Source organism: Apodemus sylvaticus, chromosome 20 (assembly GCF_947179515.1).
Source record: "Apodemus sylvaticus chromosome 20, mApoSyl1.1, whole genome shotgun sequence".
NCBI classification, from domain to species: domain Eukaryota; kingdom Metazoa; phylum Chordata; class Mammalia; order Rodentia; family Muridae; genus Apodemus; species Apodemus sylvaticus.
In genome coordinates this window covers 46,885,625-46,912,541 of record NC_067491.1, presented here as the reverse complement: position 1 = coordinate 46,912,541, position 26,917 = coordinate 46,885,625, and the positions used below count along the sequence as shown (strand labels likewise).

At 42.1% G+C, this 26,917-nt stretch overlaps 1 protein-coding gene across 2 annotated transcripts in view; it reads right to left on the bottom strand.

Moving 5' to 3' along the window:
* Chpt1 (choline phosphotransferase 1) overlaps positions 1-26,692 on the bottom strand; it is a 31,647-nt gene extending 4,955 nt beyond the window's left edge. For both annotated transcript variants that reach the window (XR_007974661.1, XM_052165771.1), the window contains exons 1-6: positions 26,280-26,692; positions 12,456-12,603; positions 11,248-11,389; positions 5,328-5,412; positions 3,913-4,044; positions 276-434 (exon numbers count right to left, since the gene is read on the bottom strand). Coding sequence is in view for 1 of the 2 variants with exons in the window: in XM_052165771.1 (XP_052021731.1) it covers positions 276-434; positions 3,913-4,044; positions 5,328-5,412; positions 11,248-11,389; positions 12,456-12,603; positions 26,280-26,552 (939 nt within the window). In the remaining variant the exon portion in view is untranslated. The remainder of the gene's footprint in view (positions 1-275; positions 435-3,912; positions 4,045-5,327; positions 5,413-11,247; positions 11,390-12,455; positions 12,604-26,279) is intronic.
* Between the last annotated feature and the right edge of the window lie 225 nt (positions 26,693-26,917).

Genomic DNA, 26,917 nt, shown 5'->3' with positions numbered 1-26,917 from the left:
AGTTTTACCTGAAACACAAACAGCTATTTGTTATGTTGCTGATACCATAAAGGAAAATCAACATTTTATAAGAAATTGTTCCCAGATTGTGGTTGAAGACTATATGTCATGAGTCTTTTATAAAATAATTTCTTTTTTTATGATTTCAATGCTTTATTATAGAAAAGTAGGAAAAAGAAAAGAGACAGAAGAGTAAAGAGAGAAAGAAAAGATAGAGGGGGTGAGAGCTGGCCATGACCATGTGGAAAGAGAATGATGATAAAAGAATTTCTTACCACCAATTTTTGTGCAACTTTAGCAAAGACACATCCAAACATTAAAGTATAAAGGCAAGGGTGTTTTTCAAACACATTTGTTGCAGACTTTTTATAGATCATTATTGCCAGTATAATAATTAATCCTATGTGGAGTCCAGGTGACAAGACACTAGTGCCCTGAGAGATAAAAGGAAAACACTTGTTATCAAAAGATAATATAAAGTATGACTGATAGTAAATGTATAAGACCTATGAATACAGAAAAATGATATCTAACAACATACCATAATGTTTCACACTCACGCACACACACACACACACACACACACACACACACAAACATGTTGAAAAGCCCCAGTAAATCATCATAATGTGTTTTCATTTTTCATTTCCTGGGCATTTTAATCTTATTTTTAGTAAAGACAAGTCTACAGTTTTTTGGGAAATATATTCTTTGTGAAATAGAGGAAACAATCAACCCTGGGACAAACACAAGGCCATGGTCATGATCCTGGGGGCTTGGAAGAGGGCTAGGATAGCGATGGACCAGTCCCAAGAGATTAATCATTAAAGCAACCTGTCAAATAGAGACTTCTTTCTAGCAAGGTGTAAATGAAACAGAAGGTCAAGAATTCTTAAACTGTTTCAAGCCTTGGCAGCTGGATTGTACCCTTTTGCGGCACAGTCAAACCCAGTGTTGGAAATAGGGGTGCCACATCTGCATGCCAAGCAGCCATTTGAAAGCTGCTGTTAATACAGTATTGAAAATCTGGATGACAAGACTCTTTAAGACAATTTAGGTATTTCATACTGTCTAAACTGCCATTTTTACACAGAGCAGCAGATACACTGAATGTTAACTCTTCATATAAAATACATTTTTCTCAAGTGTTCATTGTGTAATAGTAGCATCTGGTCTAGTGGGTTGTTATAGGGGCTGGTAATCTATGATTATTTCTGGGTATGAAGCACCAACCCCAGCAATGAGACACTTGGTGGCTACAGGAGGCACAGTCTTTCAGCCAACAAGATACTCTTGTGGAGGAGAGGAAGAAGGCTTCAATCAAAAGGGACTATTTCTGCAGAATTATCCACTGATCACTGACCGTTTGCTTTCTATGTCCTGGGGAAGGAGAGGCTATTCTCAGGCTACAGGTAGCAAGATTTATACAGTCCTAGAAAGTTTAACAGTACCTGCTCTCTATGAGAATAGGCAGGAGAAAGAATATTGCAAACTTTTTTTTTTTGAGACAGGGTCTCATATGGCCTAAATTAGCCCCAAATTCATTGTCACTCAACCTTGATCCTCCTGCTACCATATATCAAATGCTGGTTTTATAAGCATGTGCTACCAAGCCTGACTTTGAACATCTATTTTGTGCAAACAACTAGAGAATAAAGAATATAGCTAGTATATAGTCTAATTCAAACTTTTTCAGAATCCTTGGATTATACAGAAAATGATATGGCACAACAGATATTGAATCAAATTTTATATATACATGCTCTAACAATGAACAAAATTGACAATTAGATTTTCTATATCAACTTTTACTAAGTCAAAGGCCATTAATACTTGGGTCTTTCAATTTTTTGTAAAAGTGTTAAAATAAAACTTGTTAACTACAAAATAAGAGAATCATTGATTAGGAAGGACTCAATTTAACTGTGGTTTCTTTATACATATAAACATATATTCTAGGTCATTAAACTTTCTTCAGTGTAAATCAACTCTTACCCTAAACAAAATGTTGAAATCCCCTTAGCATTGAGACTTACTGATTCCATAACCACCAATGCATTCATTAAGACAAACTAATTCTTTAAAGTTTATGTTTTAAGCTAGAATCAACTACAAAATATAGCCAGAACTATACAAAGAGACCCTGCCTTAAAAAATTGTTAAACCTTATTCTAAGTAATAATATTAGGTAATAGTACTTTTTATGTTTTATATATTATGCTCTTCTCTTTAATTCTCTTTAATTCAGTTTTAAAAATCTGCAGCAATCCCAGTATTTGGGAGGGTCAAGAACAGGAATGTGAGGCCAGCTTGAGCTATATAATGACATCCTAGTTTTGTCTTGTTGAAAATCTATCCTTGTCAGTTAGAAATTACTTCCTAGCTTGAGTTTCGCTTAATTCATATTTCAAACACTAAATAATAATTTCTTAGTAAAATATTCTCTATGTGGATATGTAATTTTACAAAATCTAATTTTCTTTATCAGATCTTATTATGTTCCTGTTGCTGCTCTATTTTTATTACCCATGATCAAACAATATTTATTCTCAAGTCCCTAAAGCACAATATTATACTAAGCAGAAAAAAAACCACCTCAAAAACAGTTTTTCACAAGTAGGTGAGAACCTGCATATCTAAATAAATTTTATAATTTGTTTTTTTACAATTTGCTTTTGAATTATAAATGGCATCTTAAAATGTTGAGACTTTATTAATTGTGGAAGATGTTTGAAACTATCTTGAGAGCCAGTTTACAAGTTATTTGGGAGCTGGGCAGTAGTGGCACATTCTTTTAATTCCAGCACTTGGGAGGAAGAGGCAGGCGTATTTCTGAGTTTGAGGCCAGCCTGGTCTACAGAGTGAGTTCCAGGATAGCCAGGGCTACACAGAGAAACCCTGTCTCTGAAAACCCAAAAACCAACCAACCAAATAAACAAACCAAAAAACCCAAGTATTTGGGAAGATGAGAATTCTTGTTACTAAAAATACTCTATCTTCTGTTTATTACTCTTGGTAATTAAATCTTATTCTAGCTGGGTGTGATAAGTTTGAGGCTGGCCTGGTCTAGACAGCAAGCTTCTGGCCTCTCAGATCTCCTGAGAGAGACTCTGTCTCCCTAAAACAATCAAGCAAACAAAGAAACAAAACCAAACCTAAAATTAAACCTTGTTTTAAATAAATCAACCCTCAAAGGACAGACATGTTGAGTCATAGAACCAAAGAAATTGGAGAACACTACAGTTTCAAGTCATGCTTACAAGCCATTCTAACAGTTTGCAAAAACTAGCACCAGATGAGCAAGTACCATCCTCTTATGGCCAACTATCTTGAAGATAAGAGATTTTAAAACTGTAGATATCGAAAGTGTCAGAAATTGTCTTCTTTTGACATAAAAATCCTGACTTTTTGAAACCAATATGAATAAATCTACAAATTATGCTAGCAAAAGCAAAGTAGAAAGAACACAAAGACAGGTGTATGTACTCAAGAAATGAGGCTAAAATTTTAATTCCAACTCATCAGACTAGTTCCTTAAAGTATATTTCATTAAAATTTTCAATAAAATGTATGTCATAAATTATCCCATCTATGAAACCTTTGACCTTCAGAATCAATCCAGAACTAAAGTTCCACTCCCCTTGCTTCTGTTTTGGTCCAGGCACAAAAATGAAAGCAAACAGACAGCACTTACTAACGGTTACTAGGTGCAATTATAAAACACTAAAAGAAAGAAGAATGTTTGTGTTAAGTCTAAACTTTTAAAAAATGTTTTTGTGTTACATGTCTAAAACAAACCCTTCAAGATAATTGCTTTCTTTCTCCATTCTTGAGTTTTAGGGTATTTGACTATCTTTTTATATAGTGAAAATTAAGTATTACTATTCAAAGATGACAAAAGTATTGTCTTACTGCAATAGTAGATCCATTCTTGCCAACACCACCATGGAGGATCACATGGAAATAATTTGAACAGGAAAATATTAATCCACCTACAACTCCAAGAACCGGAAAGATCTTCAGTTTTATTTCTAGAATAGGTATCTTTGGGGGTAGAGGAAACAAGCAAACCATTAATAGACTAGAATTTCTCTTCCTATTAAATAAAAAGAAACATGACGTGATTGTGTACAACAGGCTGCCCTTTTCCACAAAACCAAACCTGAGCATCTGCAATACAAACAAAAACTTTCCTGAGACTGCTTTACTAACTGAAAAATGAATCCATCAAATCAGTTCAGTTTGTTTATTGGATTATATTCAAATAGTTCATTTCCAAAGCCTGTATCTGACTTAAACATGAGAAAGCATAGTTCACCAGAACTTAGTAGCTTCTAATAGGAAGCATCCACAGAAAAGGCAGATACCATGGTCTGCACTATACATGTGATGAATACCACGTGTGTGCATGCAAAAAGACTGTGTGGCTAAGACCCAGGATTAAACCTCTAGCAATATATTTACCTGTTGGTCAACTGTTGTTCAAGACAACTTCCAAAGGCAGCAAAGGATTTAAAAACAGTAATAATGAATTGCTGGATGCTATAGGCTATTATACTTTGAAAATAGACTTTGAGAAATGATGCCCAAATTTATAGAAACTAGAGGTTAACACTAAATGTAGAAAACCATAAGTATCATAGTGTGAGATTTTTTTCCCATATGCTATTGCTGAAAACTCTAAATGAAACAAGTTTAAGATTCAATTGCAAATTGAAGCCAAGAGTACCTGACTTAATGACTAGAACTGCCAACTGCTGCTTCGTGGTCCACATTCAGCAGCCAGTAGATTCAGGTCAGTGGTAGAATATCCTGGATTCTATTGTTCATATGGAAAGGAGTGGGAATGCCTTGGGGAATGTAGGGCTACTTGAAAGTATGCTAAAAGCCTGTTTTTGACCTTACCAGTATGAAGAATAACTGAGAATCTGAAATAGGTTAAGTGCCACAAGGAAATTTTTCATTATTTTAAAGTAAGATTTGATTTCTAAAAAACTGTATGTCTATGTGTTTGATTCATATGCATTGAGGCAGAGGCTATTTAGGGATAAATTTCAAATATATTTTACTAATTCTATTAAAATATAATTTCAGCATATTTTTTCTCATAGGGAGATTTTCTTCTATGTGATAAAACATTCTTTACAAAAGTAAATGTCATATAAAGATAGCATACAGAATATTAATATTATTAAATAAAAGAAAGGCTTATAAAAGAGAGTGAATGTTAAATATAACTCCAAGGATTTCTAAAGATAGGCAACAATCTAGTATTGTCCTGTGCACATAAAAAGCATTTAAATACAAGTTTGAATATTTAGATTTACCGTATAGTCCCACATCGTTGCTCCTCCAAATGTAGACAACATAAAGACGATCACTAAAGCTACCTGGATCTCAGTTACATCCACCCTACAGAGGAAGAACAAAGAGCAGTGAGTGTAAACAAAGTTCTTGAACATGAAGGTGAGTTATCACATGCTCTACAACACAGATGCAAATAAACCACGCAGACCCGATTGTTTCTTAACATTTATGCCTTTATTCCCCTCACTGAATTCTGTATCAGCTAACTATGGTGGGTGGAAAAGAACAACATTTGTGTTCACACAGGTGAAGATCAGTATAGGCAGAGAAAAAATTACTATATAGCATGTACAGATTGCTAGAAGTTACTCAAACTACAGAGACAAGACATTTTTGAGGGTTTTTTATTCACTTAAATCCCAAATTGTAGCCCCCTCCCTCCTCTCTTTCCAATCCCACCATTACAAATCCATCCCCCCCATTACTTCCATTCTCCCTGGAAGGGACACCAAGGTACCTTGGTGTGCCACCCAGACATGGATTTTCTACTTGATGTATTTCTGTGGTTTAAATTTCTCAAAAGAATTATGTACTATCCTTTTAAAAAAAAAATCACAAAACACTCATAATAATATATAAGTAATCATATGCCTTATGGCAAATTGTTAATTATTGTTGTTGTTGATTACTATTATTGGTATGTATGGTATGTGAATGCAGGTGCATGTGAAAGTCACAGGGCAACCTTAGGTGTTGGGCTTCATCTTGTGTCTTATTTTAATTTAATCGCTTTGTCATTTGCTGTGCACATGCTAGGCTGGCCAACCTGCAAATTTCTGTGGATTCTCCTGTCTTCACCTCCCACCTTGCTAGGGAAGCACCGTGATTATAGCTATCTGCTGCTGCACCTGGCGGTATGTGAGGCCTAGGGATCTGAACTCAGGCCCTGTGACTGTATAACAAGCACTTTAACCACTGAGCCTCTCCTGCAGTCCTAATGCAAATAATTATTCTTTCTCCTCTTCTTCTTCCTCCTCCTCCTCTTCCTTCCTTCTTTTTCCTATTCCTCCTCTTCTTGGTGATCAATGTTCACTTCTTTATTACATTTTTAATACACCTATTTAGTGAGTGAGTGTGTGTGTATGTGTGTACATTTGTATATCTGTGTCATGGAGATTAGAAAACAACCTGAACAAGTTGGTTCTGTCTACCATGTATGTCCCAGAAGTCAAACCCAGGTCATCAGGCTTGACAGCAAACACCTTTACCCATTGAGCCATATGGCTGGTGTGTGTGTGTGTGTGTGTGTGTGTGTGTGTGTGTGTGTATGTCTACCTACCTGTATGGGTGTTTTACCTTCATGTATATAATATGTACCATATGTTTGTCTAGTGCCCACAAAGGCCAGAAGAGGGTATTACAACCATTGGAACTAGAATTACAGTCGTGAACTGCCAAGTGGGTGCTAGAAATCAAACCTGAGTCCTTTGGAAGAGCAGCCAGTGCTCTTAACTGCTGAACCATCTCTCCAGACTCACCTAAGGCAAGTTCTTAAACATTTAAGTTAATTTAAGTTAACATTTAAGTTAATGAATGAAGTAGAGAGAATTTTAACAGCTTTCCTTTTTAAATTACCAATACCATAACTTTTTGGTTTCTACAGATATTTTGTTGCTTCATATATAGACATGTTTAAATTTATCACAAACAAAGGAACTAATCAAGCAACATGAGTCCCCCTAGCTTATGCTCCTCATAAACTGTAGAACTCTTCTGTTCTGATCTAGAAGCTGGTGCACTGAAAAATCCATCTATACCGATAATCTCTTCCTCTCCTCATATGTGCCATTTAATTTACTGTAGTCCAGCTGTTGGCTCCATTATTCCCCTGAAATTGTTTAAATAAATGACCCTTGTTTTCAGTGCTGGGGACTCAATCCAGGTCCTTACACATGACAGGCAAGTGTTCTACCACTGAGCCACATCCCGGAACGACTTTCAATTACTCGGTGATTCAATTCCAGTGATTATCTTGCATAACCTGCTTATAATGTTTAAGATGAGAGTCATTCTCTCCTTTTTTAACTACTTTGCTAGATTCTGATTCTATGTTCCACTGTGACTTTTTATTTTGCTAGATATGTTAGATTGGTTTTAATGTTTGATTTATTTGGGAATCTGCATGTCCAAATGTTCAAGGTCCTTGTCCCCAACTGTTTTTTGATTGACCAATAAAGATGCCAATGGGCAGTGGCTGGCCGAAAGAAGAAGGGGGGATGGGTGAAGAGAGACTGAATTGCACAGGCTAGGACACAGAGGGGACAGTTACCACTGAAGCAGGGGGGTACAGATGGACACAGGAACTGTAGGAGATAAAGCCAAGCAGCCATGTGAGGTTTCAGCTAAGTGGCCACTGGCCACTTCCCCTATTGGGCCTGGGGTAGCAGGCAGAGGCTTAGAAGTGCTCGGCCACTGAGCTAGACCTCATATTTAAAATATGCAAATATGCTAATGTGTGTGTGTGTGTGTGTGTGTGTGTGTGTTATTTGCACAACCAAAAATTCCCTGGGCAGGTGGCTGGAAGCATGAGCCACTGGGAGCACAGAGCAGAGTAGCTCAACCTCACACTACAGTGTCTTCCCAGGCTCCCGTCTAGAACGTGGTTCCTCAACTCTGGGTTGCAACCCACATATCTGGGTATGGGGCTGCTGAAAGAATTGACAATAGTATAAAGTTTCTGAAAACATTACAACAAATAATTAACAGTCCCCTGGTGAGAACTCTGGAGTATCTGCTGAGCTCACCCAGGCATCCTCATATGACTTCCCTAAAGCCATCGTTCTGAACACACAACATGCACACCTGGCAGTTACACGCCACGGAGAGCTAACCAACCCTGCCTGAAATGCCTTGGTTCCGAGTCAAGACTGTTATACATTATAAATTGCATTGCTTTTATTATTCATACAAAGATTTCTGCTTGTAGAGAAACATGGTAGTTTAATTATGAAAAACAGACAATAGTTTGCTCTAATCATTCCTTATCATCGAAGTATCAAATCAATAAATGTTGTATTGGAATTTATGACTTTAAACATTTCTTTTTGAGTTTGAGTTGCCAACTTGAGTTTCTCAATAGGGCATTAGATGAAGCTTGATTTAGGACTATGAAAGAATTTCCTGTTGTCTTAGTCAATGTTCTATTGCTATGAAGAGACACCGTGCTTTGGCAATTGTTACAAAGGAGAACATTCCATTGGACCTGATTTAAAGTTCAGAGGTTTAGGACATTGTCAACATGGCAGGAAGCATGGTGGCCTGCAGGCAGACATGGTGCAGGAGAGGGATCAGCAGGCAGCAGCAAGAGAAAGAGAGACTCTGGGCCTGGCTTGAGCTTTTGAAACCCCGAAGCTCAGCCTCAGTGACACACTTCCTCCCAAAAAGCCACACCTACTCCAACAAGGCCACAGCTCTTAATTCCATCAAACAGTGGCATTCCCTAATGACCAAGCATCCCAACCTGAGACCCAGTGGAGGGTATTCTTATTCAAAGCACCACACCAATCATTTGTGTACCAGCCCTACACATACTTCTGACATTCTGAATTATATATTTACGTGAAATCAGCACTGATAATTATAAAACCAAACAAATGATTGGCTCTGAAAATGTTGAAGATGCTTTATGTCCTCTAATATCAAATGATAAAAGATTTATTCTTTATTTAGATATAAATAACTGCATCTAACTCATTAGAATGCAAATCTGCTTTTGTCTTTATTGCTTTACTTTACGCATGGGTATTCTGCCAGCATGTATGCCTGTGTTCTATTTTCAAGCCAGGTGCCCACAGAAGGGGAAAGGTGTTAGCTCCCTGGAACTGGAGTCACAGGTAGCACCATGTGGGAATGGAACCCAGGTTGGATGGAGCCACCGCTCCAATCTGATTGGTTTAATAAACCATGAATATTTGTATATTTGTTTTAAAATAAAATTTCTTATGATTGTTATCAGTAAATGCTTTTTATCAATTTTAGAAGCTCGTATACCATATCACAGATAGTCATTTCTCAGGAATAAAGGGATCATGAGTAGAAATAGCTTAAGCAGTCCTGTTCTAAAGCAAGCCTTCATGCTCCTAAAATACTGGTTCCAGAATTTTATCTGCAACCTTATATCCTCTCAGCAATATTACCTCTACTTGAGATTGTCTTCTGACATGCTGAATCCATATTTGCAATCCACATTTTTTCCCCTGAATTCTAATTTCTTCTGTCTACCTACTTTACATCTTTGCTTTGATACCTATCTTTAGATATGAGAGGAATAATAATTTCTTAGCAAATATAGTAAATGTAGGGATTGGGTTTTTTTTAAGATATGGAAGAAAATTTCTTGACTGAGTTATTTGGGGCACAGTTAAAGGAATAAAGTGGACTTACTTTCAACATACAAAATGTGAATAATGGCATCTAGTATTTGCAAAATCAATGGCAAGCAAACACAAACTTCCAGCCTGCCAGAGAAGTGGTCAAAATAAACACACTAGTTTCATATATGGTACTTTACAGAAGAGAAGGGAGGGGAGTGTCAACATCTGCCAAACACCTGTATGTTCCATGAGCTATAAATTATTTGGAGGTGTTTTTTGGTTTGGATTTTTTTCTTTGGGTGAGAGGTGGGAATTAAAATGATTTCTCAATGCTTATATTGGAACAATTGACTATCCTAGAACAGCTGAGTACCTCAGAGTCAATACTATTACCTACGGCAATATCTGTGTTACAGTATTTTCTGTAACAGTCATAGAATTATATGCGTCTTCTCCACAACTGGCATGGGTTTTAACTAGCGACTAGAAGTAGTATAAAAGTGGGTAGTTATCAAGGGACGACCTTTCTATCTATCTATCTATCTTTCTTTCTTTCTTTCTTTCTTTCTTTCTTTCTTTCTTTCTTTCTTTCTCTCTTTCTTTCTTTTTTTTTTGACCTTTCTTTACGTGAAAGTAAAGAGCGTATTTGAGAAATGAGAAATGAGCTTCACCATAAGGTTTTAATCAAATTTATGTTAAACTTTGTCCTCTGTCATGCCATGTAAAGGCATACTAAAGTACAGGGGTGTGCATATATAAATACGTACAATCCTCAACAGACAGTACAGCATCTGTTTATGCACACTAGCAAAAAACTGTCTAAGCAGGAGGCACCCAGGCACACGTGCCACGCCGTGTGTAGCTCTAGCACGTATGGGGAGTTCCTGTGTCAGTTCACCTTTCCCATAGCTGAGTCTTTGGATCATCTTTTGTTGGTAACTACTGTCAAGGGGGGGGGGGGTCTCTCTTTTAGGGTATATGATAATTTGACTAAAAGAAAATAATTTTTAGCTAGGTATGGTGGCACATGCCTTTAATCCCAGCACTCAGAGGCAATTGGATCTCTATGAGTGTAAGGCCAGCCTTGTCTACATAGTGAATTTTAGGCCAGTCAGGGATATATTTATAATACTATCTAAGGATTTTTTTTTAAATGTCTTCAACAACAACACAAAATTCCTTTTATTTAACATCACACTATTTTATGAGCTGAATAGTGTTTAGGTACTCTATATTTTTTTTAATAAATAAAATAAAAATTATTTTATTTTCTTCTATCCCAACTATCCTTATTTGAACCAATAATTCTGAGCAAATTGGAAGAAAAATATTGTCAAATAATATAACTATAGAGGTTAGAAGAAAATACTATTGTCAAATAATGTAGCTACGGCATGCAGGATACCAAAACAGTTGTAGGTATGGCACTTGTGGCTATTCTGATAAATCACAGGAATTTTAATTCCTGAACACAGCTTTGACTTCATGGTATGAGCAGACGCCATTATAGATTATAAAAATGAATTTGGTTGCATCATATAATGTAGAACCTAAGGAACATACTTACCTTCCAAATCGCAATACTCCTGAGACATAAGTCTGCCAATGAGCGCAATAAAACATGAACATCCCAACAAAAGAGCAGAAAAACAGCCAGTCAGGATGTGTTCCTAGGCGAACAGCAATTGAAGCGCCGATGGCCATAAATACTGAAAAACCAAGTTTGGGAACAGTTAAGAAATAAAACCAGGTATTGCGTTAAGCTGTTTAGAAATATGGTTTTAAGGGACATAATCCTGGCATTAAAATACAATATACTTTTTTTTTTAAAGATGAATTCTTTTTACAATGCAAAATTCAACTTTTGTTTGTTTATATAGATTTACATATGGGAGACAGAGGACTACTTAAGAAAAAGACTAGCAACTTAGTGAGACCCTGCGTCAAGGGAAAAAGTCAAAGGACCTGGTAGACCTCAGTGGTAGACCAGTTGCCTAGCAGGCAGGGAGTTCTAGTTTCAACTAAGTCTCAAAACAAACAAGAGTAAAAGTGCACTCAACCATAGGGGGGGTCAGACTGCTTCGAGTGAGGAAGGTGTGTTTCTGAGATCTGGACAGTTCATTTTAGAGGCATACTTCATAGAGGGGACAATTGCTCCTAAGTTAAAGAGCTCAGGGAGGGGACTCCAGGAATGGACTGTGATTTTCATCTTTTCTGTCTTTACACGTACTTTTCAGGATGTGGCATGGCATCAGATTCATGACAGAAACAGGCAATTTTGCGAGACTTCTGATCTAGAGATAGAATTATGCTTAAGCAAAGGGTAGTGAGGGATCAACTTGGTCCAAGCGAGGTTTAGGGTGAAGTTCTGTGATTGCAGCCGCCACTCTGAGGATAACCTGCCTTCGTGTTCTTTGCCTAGATGGCCCAGTTCATTACCCATCAAGAAAGTTTGTCTTTTTAACTTTAAGAATTTGAAGAGGGAAGTAGTTTCTCTAACTACTTCTGGTTGACACTGCACTACTGCCCCTGTATACTAAGAAGGAAGAAGATTTTAGCTGTCTGATCCAAGGGGTGTTGGAGGCACTGAATGCAGAAACAAGTTGGAAAACTTGCAAGATCATTTTAGCACAAAAGGAATTTTTGAACATACTTTTAAAATATGGTGGGCAAAACTGCTCCCTAATATCTATGTCTGCGAAACACTCACAACTTAAATAGCTCAGATTTGTCCTTGAAAAGCCAGAGAGGAAAAGCAAAACTTCATTAGTTTACCTGTGGAAAGAGAGTCACAGCCATGATCAAACAGTTCCCCTAGAGGAGAGCAAGAGTTTGTCCTTCTGGCTTGTTTCCCATCAATGGCATCCAGTGACTGGTAGATAAAGAGTCCCAGGGCACATAAAAGGTACGTCCAGTATGGGGCCTACAAAGAAACATGGCCGACAAGAGTAAGTGACAAGCAGCCTCCTGTATGAAAGTTCAATGTTACGAGCAGAGCAGCTTCAGACTCTGCTCTGGATTCCAAGTCCACTGAGTCTCGAACACTCCTGTACTTATCAATGGCACTTTTCAGGAAGTCATTGCTGTTAAGACCTTTCTGGGTCTGCTCATGATTGAGATGGGAGACTGGATTTACTCTCTCACTATGGCAAGAGACCTGAGATCTGAGAGAAGGAAAGAGAGGCAAACCCCTTGGCTGCTCCAGCTGACTGCCATTTCCAGGCTGCAACCCAGGAATGGGGACCTAAAAGGAGCCCTTAATCTGTATTGAGAAACTGGAGGAAGCCAGAATCTGTAGAGCAGAGAAGGTGGGAGGCAGCTGTGCTGAGGGCAGCTTGGGTTGTAAAAAGCTGCCTCTGGGTCTCTGACTAAGAACCGACCTATGCTGGAACAAAACAAGACTAATACCCAAGGCCAGGGAAAGAAGTCCCAGGAAGTGAAGGTTAAACACTTCTCAGATAGATCTCACGCAGAGCTGGGGAGAAGGCATGTTCCCATCAGGCACTGCAGAAAGACCTTGTGATGTGTGGGACACAGAATAGTTCTCAGAAGTATACTACCCTGGAGCCATCAAAATTAGCCCTGGACCAGGGACTTTCTAGATATCTCTAACAAGACCTAAAAGACAGACTTTAAAACAGCAATTCTCAACCTGTGGTTAAGACCTCCTTAAGAGTCAAACGACCCTTTCAAAGGGGTCGCCTGGGACAGACATTTACATTATGATTCATAACAGTAACAAAATTACAGTTATGGGGTAGCAAGGAAAATAACTTTATGGCCAGGGGTCACTACAACATGAAGAACTGCATTAAAAAGCCCCAGCATTAGAAAGCTTGAGAACCACTGGTTTAGAGGATCCAAGTAATTCTCCACAACTTAACTGCAACCAACACAGAGCACACCTGAGGAGGAAAAATCCAAAATCCAAATCTACAAGGCACCCAATCAAAAATTAGCAATCACACAAAGCAGCAGAATGGGACACAGAGGAGTAAACTCCATCAGTACAATGAAATTCAAGAACATAAGAAACAATAGGAACATTGGACCAGGCATTAAGGAAGGGATTACACATTCGCTCCATATTTTTAAGAAGGTAGAGAAAAATTATAAAAGGGAAAATGGAAAAGACTTCCAGAGAAACTCTAGAAGTGAAGAATGTAGAATCTGCTCTTTAAAACATCTTGGGTGTGATTATTTTACATCAGACACTATGCAAGCAAAGACCAGTGAACTGCCAGACAGACTAGATGAAAACTATCCAAAACACTGCACAGGCAGGAGACTAAAAGTACTCAGACTCCACACAGACTTGCCCCTGGGGAAACAGAAAAGCACATGTGTGTGCTTCAGAAAGAAGAGAGATCGGCGGGTCAGAAACATGACGAGAAACAAAGACTGAAACATTGCCACATCTTATGAAACTTATAAACCTACATATATGAGAAGCTCAACAAGGTCCAGGCAGAATAAAAAGTGTTAAAACTAACCAAGGCAGCGCTCAAGATGCTAAGACAGGAGGGTCAGGAATTCAAGGTTCACAGCAAGCTCTAGACTAGCCTAGGCAATATTGCAAAATTCTATTTCATTCCCCTATACGTGCCCATGTACACACCTACAAATGCCCACACTCCAAGGCAAGCAATAAGAAGAAGAGGAGGAGGAGGAGAAGGAGGAAGAAGAGAAGAGAGAGGAAAAGGAACAACAACACTGTGACAAAAGCATTTTAAAAGCTAAAGAAAAAACCAAATTACATCGGCTCCATACAGTAGCACACAGACACTCGACAGAGAAAGAGACCTGTGGTTATGGTATGCTCATCATTTTTCAGATAAATATACAGCAGGGTTTATGTCTGCCAGTGGTTTTGGAGGTTTCTGTCCACAGTAGCTTGGTTCCACTGTTTCTGGTCTTGGGGGTGAGGGGAGCACCGCCAGCAGGGAGCTCTAGACCAAAGCAGCTGACCACTGACCCAGGTGGCGCATACGGAGGAAGTGTTCAGGGACACATCCACTGGCTACTCCTTCCAGTTAGGCTCACTGTGCAACCCTCCCGTCAGGATGAGTCATCAGTGGTTAGAGCTTTATTTAGTAAGACCCCTCAAAGGCCCACCGGCTGGCAGCCAAGCTTACTTGAGCTGGCATGGGAAATTTTAAAATTCAAGTCACATGCGGACAGCTAGAAGTGTACACAAAGAAGAAGAAGAAAAACAAAGCAAAATTGTTAAAGAACTAGGATCTTAAAATGTGATGTGTGGGCCAGGCAGTGGTGGCTGGCGCACACCTTTAATCCCAGCACTTGGGAGACAGAGGCAGGTGGATTTCTGAGTTCGAGGCCAGCCTGGTCTACAGAGTGAGTTCCAGGACAGCCAGGGCTACACAGAGAAACCCTGTCTTGAACCCCCACCCCCCCAAAAAAAGAAAACAAAAAACGATTTGTGTTTGAGTTCTTGGCTGTGACATGTAACAGCCAAGTACATGCCAACCAGGTAACCTTGGTTGGGCAAGTCCTTTAACCTCTGATTTTTTGTTTTTGAGACAAGGTCTCATTGTGTATCCAGACTAGCTTTAAATATCCTTCCTCAGCCTTCCAACCAGGACTGAGGGTGTATAACCCTTAAATAATCTTGTTTTACCATGTTAAGATGGGTTACCTCACCTGTGAGGGTGAATAACAACAGCTTTATCTGAAGAGATAACTGTTATCGCTCCTCACACCTAACCCGGTACTCATAGGCTGACCTTGTGCTGTACTGAGAATTATTTACTTAAAAGAAAAGCAGTGGACGACAGAAGTATTCTTAAAGAGCAGCAACCCGGATCAAGTGATAGATGCAAACACTGAGCTGTCACTCATACTGTGGGACACCCTGGGCAGGGGAACAACGAGAAACCATCCCAAATGCATAAAAATAAGAAACAAAAACCTCCTGGATTTAAAAGATCTTGGGAGGTTTTACAAAGACTGGCTCTGTTCATCAGGACCCTCTCGCCCATGTTGTTCGTTAAGATGTCTAAAAGGACAGGCAATGCCATTTTTCTTCTTACCCTCTATTTTCTTTAACTATTTCCCTCCCCACCACAGGCTTCTGGCAATAAATTCTATCTGAAAAGGCCCTGTATGCAAGTGGGAAAGGTAACCGCATTCAGTCACTAGATTAAGATTCTAAATATCTCAGTGCTCCCTGGGCTTCCACAGAAAGAAGACACTAATGATTTGTTGGGCACACGAATGAATGAAGGAAGCGGCTGCCAGGCCAGGAAGACTCGTGCACTTAAAGCCTAACTCTGCACTTGCACAATAAAGAAAAAGGGAGTTGTGAGGAGGGCGTGACAGGAGAGCACAGGGAGAGGAGGTGGCACATTCCCAGCCACACCCCACTTCCACCCCACCGGCTCCTTTCCATCTCTAAACAAAGCTCTCTAGACCAGAACTCCAAATGTCTCCCCGCTCAGTCTGTCTGTCTGTCTGTCTGTCTGTTTCTCTCTCTCTCTCTTTCACACCACACACACACACACACATCATTTCATTTTCAGGTTTGAACTGATCACAGTGACTGGGCTGGGTGAAGGCAGGGCCTTGTCTTTCAGCCACACTGCTAGACTCCCTACCTCCACTCCCAGCACAGTGAGTAAGGGAGCGTCCGCCCAATGCACATTGCCAAATTAACATAAAGGTGGCTATGCCCCATCGGAGGACAGGATGTTGGCAAGTCCTTCAGGAGGCCCTCAAGACTCCTCTGGCCACCTATCCCGCACCCCCACCCCACCCCAGTCTTCTGAACAAAATGGAATGATCAGGACTCTCCCCAGAGTTTCAGCACAGCTCTCTCTCTCTCTCTCTCTCTCTCTCTCTCTCTCTCTCTCTCTCTCTCTCTCTCTCTCTCTCGTTTTTTCCAGACAGGGTTTCTCTGTGTAGCCCTGGCTGTCCTGGAACTCTCTCTCCACAGCCCTATCTCAAATACCCCACTTCACTCTCGGGCTCCAACACACCCAACAAAGTCCGGTGCCTGGGCTGTTTGTGACTTGATAGTTACTCCCTTTCTAAGCGTTCCCCTACATCCAGCAAAGCCCTCGTGTCCCCTCCTCCAAGAATACACTGCTTTCTCCACCTGTGCTTCACCTAGAAAGAAATCAAAGGACACGCCATACTGGTCGTCACCATACTCCACTCTAGGCCAACACTCTACAGATGTTTGCTTTCCCGGTGCAGTATGGTTCATGTTCATAGGAGAGTTGGCATCTCGAACATCTAAGAGGGTATCTGTGACTCTGTAACAATACTCTGTCTTCATGGGGCACTTTCCTTAGTTTTAAGAGACTTTGCCGCTGGCAGCAGCTAAGTTACAAAAGCACAGCTCTGGAGTCCTCCAGTGAATGAAGACTGAACTTAGCTGAGGGAAAGAATATGAGTCATTCAGCTTCTGCATGCTCTCCATCGCCTCTCCAGCCTGGCAATGGACAGTTTTAAATCTGTAATTTAAACGAACAGAAATAAATGGCAAAAGGCTTTCTACCTCAAACCTGTCCTAGATAAATACAACCACATATCAGATGTTCTCAATGGTAATGTGACAGGCAACACTGCATTACTGCAATGAATTAGCTATGAAGAACTGGGTATTTAATCATGATGATATTCTACTTGGTTCCTATTGAAATGGTAGTTTTCCTTCTTTCACTTATAAGCAATGGTTTAGCAATGTGATTACTTTTGTAAGATAAACGATAATCTAGAAAGGGCATGTAGTGCTTTTAATATAAGAATTTGAGAGGTCTACTGCTACTCTTCTCATTTGTACTATATTTTTAATTTGAAGAAAATCAGTTTAACTTTTTCGTTTTATTTTACATATTGGAAGGAACTCACAAAGAAATAATCAGCCAGAGTAGACCAAAAGGTATTTTAATGTTCAATGTATCTAGGTAAAAACAAGAGAAAAGAAAACCTTTTTCTTACTCAGAAAGCCAGAGAGGGTAGTAAATCAGCTGTTTATTATCTGAGTTTCATGGAGAAAGAAACCTCCCAAATACCCAGATACTAGTTTCTTAAGGACTCCGAAGAAAAGTCATTCAATCTGCTTCATCAGAAAACAAAGAAACAAACAAACAAACAAACAAACAAAAAACTGAAAAAGCTTCTCTTAGCCACCAGCTGTACTTAACAATGAGTATTAACTAGGAGCTTCATGTACCATTTAGGTTCTGGAAAAACATTAGAGAGAAGACCAGGCTGTTGAACTATAAGCACTTGAACCTCTTCTGTGTCTGAGGTTGGCACCCCTCAGACACAGACATGGTGTGACATGGCGCGCACAAAGCAGAATACAGCAAAGTGAGAAAAAAAATCAAAGAGTGTCGCGTACACAGGCTTGGATAGAAGGAATGGACTTCTCTGTAGAACTTCAGCCAGGAAGAAAATGACTTCCCAATGGCTCAGATGACTTGACTTAGTGAGGGCCTATCACCTATCATCAATACACAGTAAAGACTATGAGAAAGGGGGGAGGGGATCGTCAATGCCTGTCAGGCCTTCCAGAGCAGGCAACACTGAGTCTCCCAGAATGAGGCTCTTCAAAAGCCTACTGCTGGCTGGAGAAACAAGAAGACAAAAGGAGGAACTGAGGTACACAGGGATTTCCTAAGAATGAAGGCCCTGGGTTGTAGAGTAACTGAATTATTGCTGTCACTGGCTGTGTGTGGTCCCTAGCAGGTTCAGAGTACAGAAGTGGGTCCTCAAACAGGACCCACTAAGCTTCCACCCTCTAAGTAAGACATGTCAGAGAGTAAAGTACAGAGAAATAAGATGCCGGGAGCTCAAGAAGGCAGAGTTCTTTCCTTAACAGACACCCTTATCATAAAGTTAAATCTATATTACAAAACACCCCACTTATCAGAATTCAAGTCATATGAAGGGAAGTTAAACACAGAGAGATACAAGGGAGAGTGTGTGTAATTGCCTATGTTAAAATTAACTGTAGCCGGGCTGTGGTGGAGCACACCTTTAATCCCAGCACTTAGGAGACAGAGGCAGGTGGATTTCTGAGTTTGAGGCCATCCTGGTCTACAGAGTGAGTTCCAGGACAGCCTAGGCAATACAGAAAAACCCTTTCTTAAAAAATAAAAAACAACAAAACAAAACAAAACAAAAAACTGTGAGCAGAGACCAATTACTAACCCTGGGCATCTATCAGTATGTGCAGAATAGGAAGGAGACAGGACAGACGCTGAGCAGCACTTATACACCTGCTTACTGGACAAACTTCACTTCTGATTTAGACTCACAAGCACTGGACTTCCTGGACAACAGTCTCTGCTTGCTGTTGATCAGAGTGCTAGATCACATTGACTGCAAGACGTGTCCACTCGAGGTTCTGTAACATGACTTTCAGGTGTTGGGTTTGTGACAGCTGCTATACATGACCCACGAGGTAAATATCTAGATGAAGAAACCCGAGTGACATTCTAACTAATCCCACCCAGGAACAGTTTGCAGCAATCGGTTGAAGGAGAGAATGCACCCCCAGGCTTTCTTCTGGGTTTTATGTGCACCCAGACCCTTGCCATTACCACTTAGGAGTGGAGAGAGTTAGAAAAATTATTTAACTTCCTGGAGATTCAGTCTCCAAACATGAGAGAAAGAAAGAAAAGAATCATTGTCTCCCAAGAATTAAGCAAATTATTATATGTAAAGTGCTTATGGAAGTATCTAGAACAGGAAAGAAGTTCTGTTGGTATTAATTATTGTTTTTCTATGCTGGCTCTTCCGGGTAACATTAGGAGACTCATGGGTGATGTTATTGTCTGAACAGTTAGGGACTTAGTTCATGTATTTTGAAAAAACAAATAGTTAATACAGCATAGCTAAGATTTTATACATATAAGGCTGAGACTGAGTGTGTCTTTGAGTCAGTAAGTTAGAGCTGACCTAGTGAAAAACAGAGACACTGTCAACTCAGGATCTCCTTTTCAAATGAACAGGCAATTTCACAAGTTGGAGGCTTCTGGGATAAGGTTTGCCCTTATGGACAAGGTTTGCCTTCTGGGACACCAGTTGTCTTAGGAACGGGCTGTCTTGCAGAAGAGTGTCAGAAGCCTCTGGAAGGACTGCAGCTACTCATTGCGTCCACTTTGTCTTCTCTCTCACCCCAGAGCTGTCAGCAGGTCACAGTGACCATGTCACAGCCTGGATGTCATGTCTCTAAATTTGCTACACCAACTCAGTCCACTGCTTTTCAATTTAGCTTCCCTCAAAGTTTTAGATCATTGGCAGATGCAGTCAGATGGCTTACCAAAGAGTTACATGGTTGGTCCTAAAAACATCTTTTCCCCACTCTGAAACCTCATGAGTGGGGAACCTATATCGTGTTCCTCTTGGTCTTACCACCCCCACCAGAATAGCCCAATACTCCATTTACACCATCCCGGGACTTCTCTAGCCCACAACTCCAAACTCTTCCACACTCCTCCCATAAAGCAGTTCAAAAGCCTGCAAACCATATGATCAAGTTCATTAAGAAATGTCCCCACTCCTTGGTGCTGAGTTTCCATACTTGCTCATTTTCTTGTTGCAGCAGAATGTATGACAAAGATTCAGAGGAGAAGGATTTACTTTGGCTCTGTGATTTAGGTAGTGATCTAATCCAGCACTGTGGGAAGGCACAGCAGGAGGTTTATGAGAACACTGGTCACACTGTGCCCCACAGCCAGGAAGCAGAGCGGTGACACATGGTGGGGTTCACTTTGATTCCCTTTTCTATCTAGTCGCCCATGAACCACTGCTTACCCACATTCGAGTTTCCACTCTTCAGTTCACCTCTCTGGAAACATTCCCACTCCAAAGACTCCAAAGATCCCATATCCTGTTGATCAAGTTAGATTAACCAATCATGCTAGAATAGGCAATACTCCAAGAGTCTTCTGCAATGGAAATTAAGGAAACACTGCAACTATACCTTCTCTATTTCCTGAAGTTTTATACTTACAAAAGTATCTCTTTGCTTTAATTGGCCAGGGGTGAACTGACAGGCATGCAAAGGGGATTCACAGAGCCACCATTTATGTCAGCTGGAAAGAGTATGATAGTTAGTATCCACACTTCAGCTGTCGTCCCATGAAAATGGAAACCGCATTTCTGGATGTTCAGAAGGAAGGGAAAGAGAAGAGTCAGGCTGTGTGTGGGAAGATGGGATGCTGCTAAGTGGCTTCACACCCTGTCTGTGAGTCTGAGACTTTTAAGAGAACTTGTAGTGTCGCCAGTACAATGCTATCCCGGCTCAGGAAAACAGACCACTTAGAAATAGCTCAACACTTCACTCCTGTAGCTTCCCTCCATGTGCCTGTGAGGTGTTAAAACACTTTACTGTGAGCTGGGGAGACAACTGGTATCAGTTGGCCGAGTTAGCATGAGGTTCAGTCCTCTGTACCCACATAAAAAGACAGGTGAGTTGTTTATGATCCCTGTGCTGGGGAGGCAGAGGTAGGAAACCCCTGGGGCTCACGGGCCACTCAGCTTAGGCTAATTGAGCCCCTAAACCCAGTAAGAGATCATGTTTCAAAAAACAAGATTGGGGGGTGTGGGAGCTCATGAGAAATAACACTGGAAATTGACCACACAAACACACACACACACACACACACACACACACACAGAGAGAGAGAGAGAGAGAGAGAGAGAGAGAGAGAGAGAGAGAGAGAGAGAGAGAGAGAGAGTGTTTACTGGGAGCCTGTGACAAGCAGGGACTTCCTTGTTTCCAAAGGCAATCTTCCTTCAGGGCAGGTGAATGGTCAGGAAGCAGAACTTCCTTGGCCAAGCAGAACATCCCCAGGGGCTCACTGGATTCCTCTGCACTGCTGGCTTCAGCACAGTTTACACACTAACACTGAGTTGAGCACACTCATTTCTATGACATACGGCAGCTAGCAGCAGGGGCAAAGACCCTCCTACAACACTCATGAAGGCGCTCAGCCAGGCTCCAGGACCAAGGGTTAGCTTGAGACCAGAGGAGACCTTCCTTTTTCTCTTTGTTGAACAGCCCTGTAAACTTTCTGTTCTCTAGCCCAATGAGAGGGGTCAGCATCTACGCCCAGGCCTAATGAAACAGGAGCGGATTGTGAAATTCTTTCAACATATCACTCGACTTCTATGGGAGGAGCAGCATGTTCCTTAGAAATTAACTAGAGTGCAGTCACCAAGCCACGGAAATGAATCGGAAAGGAAAGCTTGTCTCAGGCCTCTTCCAGGCACATCTGGAAAGTGTAAGAAGGCCAGGAGGCACCTTAGCTGCAGAATGTATGGAAACCTCTGCTCCTGGGGGCTGGAGGGCAGCACGGAATCTTGGGCCAGGGTTTGCTTCATCCCAGCCTTCCCTACTATTTTTTTTGAAGATTTTATTTATTTATTTGATGTGAGTACACTGTCGCTGTCTTCAGACACACCAGAAGAGGGCAGCAGATCCCATTACAGATGTTATGAGCCACCATGTGGTTGCTGGGAACTGAACTCAGGAGCTGTGGAAGAGCAGTCAGTGCTTTTAGCTGCTGGGCCGTCTCTCCAGCCCGTCCTCCATACTTTTCGAACTTTCTTCACCTTCTGGCAGATGGGAATTGATAATTTCTTTTAGTAAGAGAGGCCACTCCATGACAAGACACCTGCCTTAGCATATGATGCTTGATCAAGTATTGAGCTGTTTTGAATGAATGGATAAATAAATAAATAAATAAATAAATAAATAAATAAATAAATAAATAAGAGGTGATTAAAAGGAAATACAGATCTCAAAGAATTAAGCCTAGTTTAAAAAAATATGAATGGCAGTACATAGTGCCCTTGAAAGAGTCACTAACATGAATGTAACACATAGATTAAGAAGGTAGGGAGAGAATATCAAAGCAAATAGGTAAAAGAGAATCATGCCACAATTTATATTAGCTCCCCCCCCCAAAAAAAGGCCAGGAAGTATTTTGTAGTAGAACATGCTACTGTAGCTGGAGTCCCCCACTACCATTCCCTACCCCCCCACCCCCCTGCTTTGCCCTTTTGCACCTCCATAAACCTTTGGATATCAAGAAGCCCCACCTATATGTTAGCTTCTAACTTTCCAGAACCCAGATGGCTTTTACACCACCCCTCCTCAGTAACTACTGGGATGAGAAGGTGCAAGTTGGTCACAATGCTCTGAGAGCACAGACCCTGGCTAGCCAAGACTGCTAACCCTAACTTCACTGCTGCCTCCTCTCCATGGAGGACTCCCTTAGCAAGGAAAAAGCTTTGAGGAACCAGCTCTTCCAGCTCCTTCCAGGCTGGCTTCTCCATAAACCTGATTCCTTTCTACCAGTGCTCATTCTTCTAAACACTGGTGCCTTACTGGCTAGGAGCAAGGATATTTGATTCTGGTAACGCTAGAAGCCTGAAGCTGGAACTAACTTTGAGTCACCAAGTTATCAGACATACACTTTTAATAAGGGCATTAAATAGGATCTGGGACCTTTATATGTCCTAGGAATCTATGATTCTACTTAAGCAAGAGATAGCCAAGGATGGGAGCCCAAGGATCATAGACTCAAAAGCAGTAAATCCTCCTTCATCAAGGTGTGTGTGTGTGGGGGGGGGGCAGGGTTCTACCCATTTACTAACAGTTGCTTACACTCAGACCCAACAGGTGAATATTTAGTCCAGGAATAACTTGACAGTGAGTGGGGGCTGAGGAAGCCATCGCAGGATACACTGTTTTGCTCATACACCCAATTAGCAAACACTATGCAAGCCACTGTGTCACCAGTTGAAATCTGGCAGGGCTGTCCTTCTCTATAAGACCACACATAACAAAAAAGGAACGGAGACTTTCTACTGGGAGCCGCAGGGACCTGCAGCAGTAGAAACACGGCCTTCAGGTTTGGAATCCTAGTCCCCCACTTAAAAGCTCTATAATCCAGGAAGGTAATTTCCCTTCCCTTTCCGAATCCATGAGATGGGGGATAGTAACTATCTTCTTCATGAGACTGAGATAACAGAACAGCTCTGAGCAGTGCCTGATAGACAGAAAACAGCCTGTGGCTGTTAGTTACCACACTATCAGGATTTTGGGAGTGAGGGGATATTGAGTGGTTGATCTGACATAGAAGGCAAAAGTCCATGGGGCAGTAGTGTTAGGGAAACAGAGCTAGAATGGGTCACTGAAAGACAGGTGGGTGATTGGGTACCTGAAGGAGGAAAGGATGAGAGGAAAAGTCCCGGCCACAGCAAAATGTTGACCTTGAGGACAGACAGGGAAGATCCCTAAGCAGAAGGGATGCTGTGCAAAGAGCTTCGGAGCACCTTTAGGGACACTTCATATAAACCGCAGCCTCTCTGATCTGCTTCCCTTCGCTCCCACTCACGTTTCAGAAATAAGTGTGTAGTTACTGAGCTCCAGGTCAGCCTCATCAATGAAGTGTGCCCCATCTCAAAATTAAAAACAAACTTTAAAAACTGTTGGAGCTGATCTAAGCTCCGTGGCAGAGCTTTCTTGGCTATCACGTTGGAGGCCCTGGTTCAGTCTCCAGTATGGCCTGTGTATACACAGGGTGTGAAAGGGCACTAGGATCCCTCAGGTCTGAGAATCAAAGACTTCCAAGCTAGGTCAGAGTCACTTGACCTCCGTGGACTTCAGTCTCCTCTTAGGAAAATGTGCCACTGTTACTTCAGGCTGGTGAGAAGGAATTCCAAGCTGGCAGGAAGGCCACCCTAGGAAGGGAAAACTCACCAACCTCCTCAGGTGGAAAAGGGTAAAACATCAACTTGACATATCAACTTGATACATCTTGAATCAACTTGGATCTGAATTTTATCAGGCCGTGCCATTTACTAAAGCAAAATAGCCAGAAACTATTCTAAGAATAAGTTAGCAGCTACGACTGTTTTACGTGGATCCTGCAATGTTGTTGTTCTTACTTAGACCACTTAGAGGCAGATGCAGGATCCAGTGACACACACTTTACAAACTCTCATAGTTATATACCATCCACCCCATAGCCCTTTAACTGGGCTGTTCTGGCTTTTCACATGATTAAGTGCTCACTCAGAGACTATCATATCCTCTTTGAAAAATGAGTCTAAACCTATAAGGCAGCCAGTCACAAATTTATCTCATCCTCAGGTCCCCTTCCACCCTAGGGCCTCAGGCCTTGTTTATCCATTCTCCTAAGTGCTCTGACCTCCAATGGACGGTCAATGACATCAACATTGACAGCTTAATTGGCGGATGCCAGAAACACCCAAAGACTGTCAAATCTAAGCCCAAATCAAAGCTAAATTTTACTATGCACGCTTTACAACACTGTTCACCAACTGTGTGTTTTTAATGAGTTGAGAGAGTTTCACTTTGTTGAGTAAAGTGAAGGGCCTTACAATTATCTGCACGTATCACGCCTCAAGACTGCGTTGTAAAATTGGCCTGGCAGATATTACTTCTATTTTCAACACAGGAAAACAGATCGGCTAGGTCAGGTCTGCCATGAGGAGGCTGACAGGGAGCCAAGCCCTTCACTTGCAGGCCTGCTGTCCTTCCATCCTGACACAGTGAGACTCTGGGGCTTAGAGAACCAGTGAAACCCCAAATCCCAGGAAAACAAGTGTTTGCTGAGGTACAGGTGAGGAACACAGTCATCGGCAGGCAAGATGCTCTAAAGGACCTCCTCCACTAAGACCTTAAAGAAGAAGTGTCTGCATGGATGCAGGACATGAGCTATTTCTATTGTATTCCTGGTATCCATCCAACCTGGACTCTCTAGTTTGTGCACGATCTATGCTTACAGGTACTTATGGATGGAGCGTAAAGAAAGTGATGTCATGGACTCTGCAGGCCAATGCTATCCCATATGGTGTAGCGGGCACTCCCCCCATGTTGTTACGTTCTCTATGCTCAGCCCAAGGAACCACTTCTGACCACCATTGTCCAAAGCCCACGTTACTTAATATTCTTACTTTAGACATAGGTTGGATATAATCACAACCAATAAAATATGTTGGCTTTTATAATCTCTAAGCCTAGATCATTGTAAGGACTGTCACCTATTTCCTGCTTGTTTTTCATGAACAAGTCAAGGAAGCAACGAGGAAGTTACCGTCCAGAAATAACTTATCTTTGATCAGTGCTACCAGTAATTTCAGGATCACTAGGCACCACCTTTGAGAAACAGAATTATAAAGTGCTAAAGGGCATCTTGGCCCTACCCAACCCATCCGCACGTCCTGCTAGCATGGAGATGTGGGTATTTACTCCCCAGTGTGTGAAATATGGGCTGATGGAGCCATGGCCTAGGGATGAAGTGGGCAGACACAGGACTGGGGCAGTGACCTTGACAGCCCCCTCCAGGGAAGCTCAGAATGGTGACAGGATTGGGGTAGTGGAGGGACTGTCTCTAGGAGCCCCCAGGGAGGCTGAAAATTAACACCTCCAGGGGACAGCACTCTGGTCGCCTCCGCACCTTCCTCAGAGACCTAGAGGATGCTCCTACACAGGGTCTCCCCGCTCCACCACTGACGTCTAAAGTGGCGCCGTCTCTGAAGGAGGCCCCAGGGCTCCAGGAAACAGTTCCGGCAGGCGGCCAGCCCTACCTCCTCGGTGATCGTGGGGCAGTAGAAGATGAGCACTAGTGTGGTGACCAGGTTGATGGCAAGGCCGATGAGGGTGATGGTGTTGGGGGCCATCCAGAGCGGGATCCATTGGAGCAGCCAGGTCCAGTAAAGCTGCAGCGGCGGCTCGAACAGCGACTCTCCCATCGCGCAGTAGCGGTGCTCCTCCAGCCGCCGCAGCTGCGCGGCGCTGAGCGGCTCACCTAGCGCCTTCGCCCAGCGCGGCGCCGGCCTGGCCCCGGCGCCCGCCGCCATGGCCGCCTGCGGGGCCCGCCGCGACCCAGCGCAGCCCGCGGCCCGCGCGGGGGGGCGGAGAGAGCCGAGCGAGGGCACAGCGCCCGGGCCAGCTCCGCCGGTGGAACTCACTTTGCTGCGGGCCGCGGGGCGGGGCGGGGCCGGCGCGGGGGCGGGGCCTCGGCGAGCTCGCGGGCGGGGCGGGGCGGGGGCGGAACCGGGGCGGGGCCTCAGCGAACTTGGCTCCGGACGCCCGGGAGGGGGTCAAGCAGCCTGAGCTTTCACAGACACTGTTCAGGGCAGCGCTGGCCCTGCGGCTGTGACTTTTCTATTGGTGCTGGAGGGTTCGCCCTCCTCTCCAGCCTTTGCTCAGGTTTCTGTGAGGC